At 39.2% G+C, this 10,168-nt stretch overlaps 1 protein-coding gene across 3 annotated transcripts in view; it reads right to left on the bottom strand.

Moving 5' to 3' along the window:
- Positions 1-307: 307 nt before the first annotated feature.
- LOC121255645 (sacsin) overlaps positions 308-10,168 on the bottom strand; it is a 55,873-nt gene continuing 46,012 nt past the window's right edge. For 2 of the 3 annotated variants that reach the window (XM_041156063.1, XM_041156065.1), the window contains 6 exons: positions 6,879-9,930; positions 6,663-6,795; positions 3,104-3,618; positions 2,069-2,977; positions 1,230-1,412; positions 308-608 (listed from right to left, as the gene is read on the bottom strand). In XM_041156063.1, coding sequence (XP_041011997.1) covers positions 411-608; positions 1,230-1,412; positions 2,069-2,977; positions 3,104-3,618; positions 6,663-6,795; positions 6,879-9,930 — 4,990 coding nt within the window. In that variant the 3' untranslated portion in view covers positions 308-410. The remainder of the gene's footprint in view (positions 609-1,229; positions 1,413-2,068; positions 2,978-3,103; positions 3,619-6,662; positions 6,796-6,878; positions 9,931-10,168) is intronic. The other variant, XM_041156064.1, reaches the window with a different exon arrangement.

Below are 10,168 nucleotides of genomic sequence, written 5' to 3'. Positions count from 1 at the left end.
TATTACCTGGTGACTGAAGCTGATACTACCAATAAATAGAAAATAAAATAACAAAATATCAGGATAAATATAACTGTACAACAATCAATTTACAGTTTTTCTCTGTACATTGACAAATTAAGCATACGCAAGGGGGGGGGGGGGGGGGGGGGGGGGGGGGGGGGGGGGGGGGGGGGGGGGGGGAGGGTGAACTAATAATTCTAGAAAACACCCCCTATAAATTTCCCTCCTTTCATTTTCTTCCAAAAACAACTACCTCCAACAATTTCGCCCCTTCTACTTAAAACTAAGCAAGAAGATTCCTTTATTTTTCGTCACCAAAGTGAGAAGATTTCACTCATCTAGAAATGTATTTACTAATGTAAACAAGTACTAACCAACAATCTACTCCCCTTTCAAAGCATCAGTTCTCATGGCCGATAAATCCTCATAAATCTTTTGACCTGGAACCGACAAAAGGGACAACTGGAAACAGCAGAAGAGCATCTGCGACAAAGTATGTGGCCACAAGGAACAATTGTCATATCGACTTCGGCACTCAAACAGACACGACAAAGCCATGCTGCCTTTGCTGTCTCAGCTTCTTTTGTGGCAACATCAGCCTTTTCCTGCAATTTTATTCCAAAACATACACTTCAGTAGAATTGAGCTATCATAAGATTTGACAATCAGTGGCCTCTATATTTTAAAATCTTCTTGATATGCAACTTAAAAACTGTTTTTGAGCCACTCAAAATCATTGGCCTGCAATTTTATTTTTCAGAGATACGCAAATATTTTGTGTTTCTTCCCATCAGTGTCTGAACATTCAGGCTAAGGTAGTTCATGTCCGGAATCCCATTTCGTAGCCCCAAGAAGACCCCATACGTGTCAAGGCAAAGTTGAAAAAGAGTAATTTTTCTTCAATAAGCAGGAATATCGAAAAAAGTTTTACTCAGTATGCACATATATATGTGCAAAGATGCGGAAAATTAAAAAAAATGATTCTAATCAGCCCACGGGGAAAAAGCAACGGGATTTGAAAGTTGATCCACCACATTGAATTTTATAAAAACCCACAAGTTGCTACTCCCTGATATCTTAATTGCACATCATTTTGTAAAAGATACCTGACCCTCCCTCCATCCATCGAATCATGTAATTCGATATTGGAAAGTATGCCCCCTTACCAAAGTAGAGTTGAACTAGCGAATGAGAAATGATACAATTCAAAACTTCGAGTTACAAACCTGCTCAAGCAAAAGTGCTGCCTGGGACTCCTGTAGCTGTTCTTGCAAGGTTACAGCTCTCCCTAGTAGGGACTGCTGCTCCATATCCATATTGATCCCAGCTGAAGAAAGAATCTCATGAACCGCTTGCACCAATTCTGCAGCCGAGACTCTGCCATATTGAAGCTCTTTACCAGGCTGCAGCTGTCCACAAAGAAAGCCTTCAGTTTAAGGCGTGACTGCACAATGCATAGGACACTGCCGGACAATCACACAATACTGGAAAGTGCGCTAGCTGTGAGTGCAATAACATGAGAATGTCATGTTAAGCATTTGGCAGTTAGGAAAGTCCTATCTGAACTCCATATTCCACAATTTTTTTTTTTTTTTTTTCAAGTACTGGAAATTCACTTGAAGGAAATGAAGAAAGAGTTCCAGTCCATGTCCCATAAAGTCTCAATGTTTTCTACAGCAATGAGTGGTTAAGAAAATATTGAAGATATACAAGAATGGTAATGAGATATTGGAAATTGACTACAGTTAACATATAGAACAAATTTAAAAATAGGTCAACAGGTAGGCCGAAAACCCAAAAAACAAACAAAAACTATCTGCAAGGGAGACACCTAAATGGAAGTCAACTTTTCCCCATTACACCACGACTGGTAGAAATCAATGCATCCGTCCTGAACTAGAATTAAAAGAAAACAAAGACGGTGGAAGATAACAACATGGCAGAATTATCAGGACAAGTATCTTTCTTTCAAATTGCAGTTCAATTTTTTCCCCAAAAGATGGAAGGAAAACAAAGCAATAAATGAACCATTAATATGTAGTAGTAAAAACACAGAGGACCAAACCTGAGAAGATCTTGTTTTGTCCCCACCAGAACTTTCAGGCACCTCAACATGTATGCTGCCATCAACTGCGGGGTGAATATTATCCACAAAAGTTGCCATGGAAGCTTCATTGCCACTTGATATGCTCCTGAACGAGAAAACTTGTGAAGAAATAAGTGGCTGAGTCCGTCCTGGAGCAATTTCCACTTTGAATCTATACAGTGCTTGGCCGGCAAATGGTCTAACATCCTCTGGTACCCTACCATATTTCAGCTTTTCTCCATTCTGAGACCGCCAAGCAACTATTTCTCCCGCATAAAAGGGCCTTAACGGGTGAAATTGTACTTGTAGAGCATCTTGAGGCAATATTTCTGTGCCTAGCACACTAGTGCTTCCATCTGTGGGTTCTCTTTTGTCAGTACAAAGCTTAAAAATGTCAATAATTGCAGTCTCGCAGCCTTCAGGACAGGAAAATAAAGATCCTATTGGTAATGGTGTTGGAGAGCCTAAAACCTGGCTCACGGCAATTGCAATAACATCAGAAACAGAAATATAGGATGGTGGTTCAGCAACTAGAAAACAGGCATTTGACTTGCTAACAAAGTAAAGAGTTCGGTGTTGGGATCCATCCTCCCATTCTGGAATAAGGGAATTCTTAGCTGCACGTGTAATGTCTACAGAGTTTGGAAGCATTAAAAGACGAGTATGGAGGCACTTAACAAACTGCAACTTCTCTGCAACAGATTCTAGAACAAATTGTACATTTTCTAAAGCTAGATTACGAACTGCAGGAATGCGACTCGGCATACTATTTAGAATGGTATGTACAGCACCCTGAAGTGATCTGCTTGAAAGCTTCTCCTTGATGGCTCCAAGTGGAACTGATCCAATGCATTCCATGGGCTGTAAACGCTCTCCAGGATCTAGTTCCTGAAAACAGATGCAGATTTTTCCCAGTCATCAGAAAAGCATACATTCGCCATATTCAAGTAAAACTAAAAACAAAAAAGAGAAAAATAAAAATACAGGAAAAGGACTTTCAGAATGTCAAGCTACCTCTATGACTGCATCAGATAGCTTTTTGATACCGAGGACTACACATATTCTCTCTGGAAGATGAGGGTGAACGAATCTTAATCTTGAAGTGTCAATGCATTTGATATATCGGGAGCCAAAAGCATCAATATACACACAGGATTTCCCATGAACAAGTCTGCAACCATCATCTGGGATTATTGCTTCTGATTTCAAAATGGACCTATCAGACTCGACAGTCTCATCACAGACAAAATACAAAATTTCCATCACGGCACGGAGTTCATTTGGATTTAAACGTTGATATCCACAAGCTTTCTGGAGATTTAGAAGTATATCCTTCGCAGAAACAACTGATAGAACTTCCTGAAGTCCCAAGTCCTTGAGAATCTTCACAAAAGGGAGATATAAAGAAGGAAGTTCAAATGCAAATGGAGACAAGTTAATTGTCAGACGCACAAAAAGAGAGCTTGCAGTCACCAAACGTGTTCCATTTGCAGCAGGCAGAAATGCCACTTTCTGCAACTCCTTTACATCTGTGTGAAAAACAAATATACAAGAAACTCAGAATTTGTGATGATTTTATTGTTGAAAAAAATAAATAAAAACTGATTAGAACTTGAGCTATTTCGTGACCTGATTTTCTAAATCTGAGATTCTAATGCAAGACGACTTATTTTTCTGATCAATCCTATACTCTCCATAGCTAAGCAAAACAAAGAATCTTGGACGAATTGGCATAAATATATGCAAGAGAACGAGTTAAGAAAACTATCCTGGATGAGAAAATGAGCGCACTTCACATTGGAAACAAGATACATCAGCATTATCCCTAACCCCATCATAAAATTGTTATAGCATATATGATTCATATGCATTGAAAACGATTCATTTCTAATCTCCTCTCCAGTGGCATTTTTGTTCGGGTTACCCATCCTGGGCCAAACTCTTTTTTTGATATGTAATGGAACACCTGTTCTTAGGCCTTCGCAAAACTCAAGTAAACTATTCATGTCAGTTAGGGAAACATCATTGGAGTTCCATCTCGATTAGTAGTCAGTTGTCAATCTGATGACACATTAGAATAAACTTGGTTTGTTATGAGATCTGTTTTGTGGTGATCATGTTATTATTCATGAAAGTAATTCTGCTCATACTTCTCAACAAAATAGTGTTGCTGAGTGTGAGCATCATCATTTATTGGATATTGCAAGCACATTGACATTCAATACGTAGGTAAATAAACATTTTTGGGGTGACATTGTTCTCACCACTTGCATCTTATTAATGTTGTCCTAGTTTCTCTTTTATATCCTAATCACGCACCTTTTCCTCTTACTCCATGCCTATTTGGGTGTGTCTCCTTTGTTCATATCCTTCTTTCTCATCTAGATAAGTTATCGCCCTAGACTTGTGTTTCCTTGGGTACTCTCTTATTAAAAAAGGCTATCAATGTTACAGTCTTGAGTCTAGTAGATACTTTGTGAGTGTTAATGTTACCTTCTTTGAGTCCAACTCCTTCTCCTCACCTGGTCAAATTCGGTCGAAGTGTGTGATCTGACCCCATCTCTAGTAGTGAGGGGAGTCATTATCTTCCCCTAATCTTCTGCTACCTTTATCTTCCTCTCTTCTCCCTCCTCAATGTCTCTTCTTAATCCTACATTGCAAGTTTATCAACGATCTCAAGATTGATGCGTTCTTTCTTAAATCCCCGACATTGCATCTTCTTTGTTTGAGGTCCTTGTTCCATTCTTCTCTCCCTTAAATACCAATGATTTACCTATTGCTTTACAATGAGGTATGCGTACTTGTACTCCTATTGCTTGTTTTGTTTCCTACCATCCTATTTCCTCTTGCATTCCTGTAACACCCCATATGATAAAGATAAGGGTAGGTGGTATATGGGATCTCGCATTGCTTGAGAAGGAGAAGTTCTTGCTCTTTATAAGGTTCTAATGGGGCTCCAATTGTATCATTGGCTAGTTCTTTTGGAGTATAGGCCATGTGGTTTAGGCCTTCCATTGCGGTGTTAAAATTCCTTTGTATGTGCCCTATCCTCTATCTCCATTCTTTCATCTTATAAGTGGACTTTGGCTTCATCTGGACGGAATTATATTATGATGAGAAAATGAGTACACAATCAGATTGGGAACTGCTACTCTTGGGGGCAAACGATCGACTGCGACAATCAAGCCACTCTGTTTATTGCTAACAATCCTGTTTTCCCTAAGTGTACCAAACACATCAAGGTTTACCATTATTTTATTCAGGATTAATTTGATGCACAAACAGATTGTCACTCTTTATGTTTGCTCCAAAGATCAACTGGGTGATATTCTCACCAAACCATTACCTTGTGCCTCCTTTCAGCAATTGTCCAAAAAGTTGGGTATATGCTTGATTTAAATGCCCTAGGTTGAGGGGGTAGCGATAAAAGTTATATTTTATATTAGCTTGTTACTCTTACAGCTTAAGGATATTATTGCAATTATGTTACACAGGAGGAAGCCTCTTAGATCTCATTTGAAAGACTTATACACGTTCTTAAGCAATTACCAAATATAAATATGTGGTGAAAGGACTTATACATATACAGTCCAAAACCTAGTCGTTCTCACCATCTTAAGAATAAACCAACTATAAATATGGTGAAAGGACTTGTATATGGTCAGTCCAAAAACCTTACCTTTTCACATTCTCTTTGATTCCTCTCTTTTTTCCCACTATTTTCAATTTTACAATTCAACTTTTATAACACAGCCACACTAAACAAATTTAATTAACAAGTACTCCAGCATCAAATCAATGGCCAAAAAACAGACTATTGATATTTAAGCAATTAATTAAACAAGAAGAAAACCATTCCCTGACTAGACAATAGGGCACGGCCAAATTGTGATTGTCAGGGCCTCACCTCTTTTACATCCAACAGTGAGATAATTTATAGATCCAAATCATCCACATAAATTTACAAACTATGATGGACATAGTCTAAAGTTTGCCTAAATGAGTAAATCAGAATGATATATCACTTTGCATGTATTTGAATGGTGAAGTGTATTGCATATGCAAGTTGGAGACAGTAAAAGAAAGATAGGGTCCGTTTGGCAACACAACTGTTCTCAAGTATTTTAAGATATTCTCAGATATTTCCTTCCCAAACATCAATCAAACACAAATACTTTTCAATTTCAAATCTTCAACTTTTTCATCTAATCATTACCTAAGCATTACAACTTTCCCAAACTCCCAAACAAAAAAATTATATTCAAACAATTTTTTAACTTAATAATGTTTTTATTCAACTCTCTCTCTCCTTTCCTAAAACCCAATAAAAGATCTTAACTCAAATCATTTAACTACTATTCACAAATCTACTAAGATGTTCTCAGTATCCAAACGGGCCCTTAGTTTATCTTATTTTACCTTATCATCTCTTGTATAAGAGGAAAAGTGCCTAAATTGTCAAAAGACCGATTACTATATGTGAAAATGGATGAAGCCTCACCAATCTTGAAGGGATACCACCCCTTCAAATCTCTTCAGTAAAAAAGAAAAAAAGAAGAAGAAGATATCTTACCTGAAGAAGAAAGGGAACCCCAAACCTTATCCAGATATTTAAAAACCTCACAACAGGCTTCATCAATAGTCATCACTCCAGATGTAGTTGGCCAGTGAGTAAGAGTGTCTTCGCCGCCATTTCTTCCAATAATCTGAAGCATATATGTATTAGCTAGACATTTATTCGGATCTATTGTAATCTCTAAGCAATATAGAAGGAAGTTGAGCACCAGACCTGCAAATGTTTTAGAACAGTAGAAAAAGCCGGGGGGCTTTTCAGGTGGAGTGCTCCCCATGAGTACTCTGGAGGAACAACAGCTTGTTTCGAGAGAATGGGCACAGAACTCCAGGCCAGAGGCCAATCTTTTGACAGAATAGCTTCACTATATGAAGTGAGCACTCTCTTGCCACCTTTTTTGCCTCCAAAATTTGGTAAGCCCAGTTCAGCAGGTATGAATGCAGTCTTGCCAAGGAGATTACAGAAGTTGTTTCCGTAAAGCACAGCGAAGTTTGTGAAAATAGCTTCAACAACAGATCCAGCTAATGACCATATTTCCATAGAAACTTCATTCTGAGAAATGGTTATGTCCAAGTCAAACTCATCCAAATTGCCTGATTTCATGCATTCACGTCCAAGAAATTCTACTCTTTTAGCGCATTCAAGTATTATATCTGCTTCAGTTGCAGTTCGAAGGCCGATTTTCCTCAAAATGTGAAGCCACCCATCAGCACTGAACCTTTCTCCTGGAAACTTTTTTCTCTCACCAGAGAAAACAGATGTTAGTAAAGCATCAGTGGGATCAAACAGATCCTTGGATCTAAACAGATCTGTGGAAAACTCATCAGCATTCCTCACAAATTTAGTGTCCTTCAAAGTGTCAACCAAAGAAGAATCAACCTGAAGATCTTGCCAGTTCGTGTAAAGATAAATTAAGATATCCTCCTGTTCAGACTGAGATTTCTCCTCAAACCCAGGCAATCCAAAACTGATCAAAATCTGTCGATCATGCAACTCAGAGATTCCAAGTGCTCTAAGTAATGAACACTCAATTGAATTTGAATAAGAAAGGCAACGCTCATCATATGGTTTAAGGAATGAATCTGAAGAGATCATACATTGATCTTCACTATGCAAGCGTGTGTATGATCCCACCACCGTTTTATATATAGGAAGGGAACGTAAGACTTCACGTTCTTCAATTCTGTAATTAGAGCCATTAGAAAATAAATCAATGGCAAAAAAGGTAAAAAGTTCATCTCGATCTGAAGTCGAAAGAGACACAACTTCAGGAAAGTAGCCATCATGTTTAGCTGCAACAAGCTTAGAAGCAATAACTTGCCCTAAAGACTGAAAAGGAATAGGAAGACAATTGCATGGAGCAGCACAGTCCATGAAAGTTACATCATAAATGGGTATGTTACAGTTGTTCAAAAGTGACAACAAACAAGGGTATTTGGTCCTTACTACTTCAAAAGCCAAAACATAAGATTGAACTAATCCAGGCTCAGAAGTCAGATTCATTGGTATGACAGCTGGACTTATTCCTGTAGCACCCATTTCCAAGATACCATCTTCAGTGGCCGGATCAGTTACTGGGGGTGGAATGAAGACCAAATGACGCTCCCTTACACGGCATAAGACTGGCCTACCAAGAAAGGCGGGAATTAGGGGCCAATCGGAAAATAGAGAGAGGTCTTCTGGTGGCCAACTGGAACTTTCCCAAAAGAGTCTTATCCATTCAGGGGAAGGGCCACCTTCACCACCGGAACTTGATGTTTTCTCCCAAGAAAACCAAGGAGCCATATTTGAAGCCATTACATGACTCACCCAATTGGCATGGAAAAGTTGCCTCATATGACTAGCCAGCAAGTGAACAGAGAAATTTTGTAGCTTTAATAATGTCTGAAAAGAAGGAATTGAAAAAATATCAGCCAAGATTGATCTATCTAATATCTTGAAATGGACAAACTTTGCGGCCAAGGGACTCATTAGTGCCTGCTGCTCCTTGTTTCCATACCACAATTCAGTAACCCCCAGCTTTGAGAGATGATTCGTTGCAGTTGGACATGGTAAGCCTTTGATCTCAGCAGCTATTGATAAAAGCTTCTGGTCCAAATTTCCACTGCTCCAACTACTGCTACTACCAATTATATTCCTTTGAACTAACGGCCCTCCAGTCCTACCAATATCTTCAACAACTCCCCGACCGAAATCAAATATAGCCTTCCCCAAACTTGTCATCATTTCAAGAGCATCTCCAGAGCTGGCTGCACTCTCAGCAGACAACCCTGGAAAGGGCACATAAGGGACTGAAACAGAAGTAGAACTACTGCCCACAAAATTAGATGCTCTATAAGTTGAAATTGCATTAATGGGGTTAAGTGATGCATCATCTTCATTAGAACTAGACGACACTGGGAGCTGAATATCAGACATGCAATACTCAAGGACATCAACATAAGTGTCAACTGATCGAAGAACAATAGATGTTGAAGAAACCCTGAGAAGATCTCGAACCATTTTAGGTTTAATTTCACGAACTGTAGCCCCCGTGGCTTGGATCTCAGTCACTAACTCCCATGGTACTGAAAATACCGGATAATGCTCTTTCACAAAGCTGCAAACTGTAGCTGGAAGCAAATTACCACCTACCCCATTCCCTGGTTGTGAGAGAAACATCCCCTCTTCAGCCTTAACTAAATTTCCTGAGTACAGCTGCCACACAGGAAGGTGTATAACATGAGCATAGAAAGGCTTTATTACCTGCTCTACTAGGCATCCCCAATCTGCTTTAAGCACTTCTGTTGGAACTGAAACTTTTTCATAGCTAGTTTCACCAATCAAAGTGTGCTTGCTAGACCTTGGCCAAAAGGAATAAATCCGATCTCCATAGGCCTTCAAAGACAGACTAACTGCATGACCAGCATTTGACTCAACTGAAGAACTCACAGGATCTCTCCTCAACTTTTGGATTTCCAGTATCATTTCAATGTAGGAATCACGAACACATGACATCAGTTCTCTGTTCCAAGTTTCAATTAAGTGATTTCCAGCATCGGGCTGCACTCCTAACAAAGCTTCTTGGTCTTGGTATTTGAAAAGGAAACGACCTCCATTGTGACACACAAGGAAACATCCAAAAACAGTGACAGGGAAATCTGCCACACCAGACAAAGGAAGAGGGGACATCATTGAGCTTGTTAAATAAGTATCAGCTGGATGGCCATCTCGGGAAATATGTGCTGCAACGCCAGCAACAGGTGTCAAGTTGTATGCCAGATACCGCCTGCAATGATGAAATGATGCCATCCAACATGTCGATTCAGAGAAATCAGCAGAAGTTTTTTGGGGAAACATGGAAGGGAAGGATATATCATCACACTTAGTTACTTTTGGCTCAGTTAGAAGCTGGATCAAAGTTCAGATGGTAGAAATTTAAGAAATAGGGGAGGGGACACAAAACTGAGAGCCAGCACCATAATTTATTTAAATCTACGAACAATTTCCATAAATTATTGTTTATC

The sequence above is a fragment of the Juglans microcarpa x Juglans regia genome, chromosome 3D, assembly GCF_004785595.1.
Source record: "Juglans microcarpa x Juglans regia isolate MS1-56 chromosome 3D, Jm3101_v1.0, whole genome shotgun sequence".
Classification (NCBI taxonomy): domain Eukaryota; kingdom Viridiplantae; phylum Streptophyta; class Magnoliopsida; order Fagales; family Juglandaceae; genus Juglans; species Juglans microcarpa x Juglans regia.
Note: the sequence above shows the minus strand (reverse complement) of the source record. Positions and strands in the feature narration are given on the sequence as shown.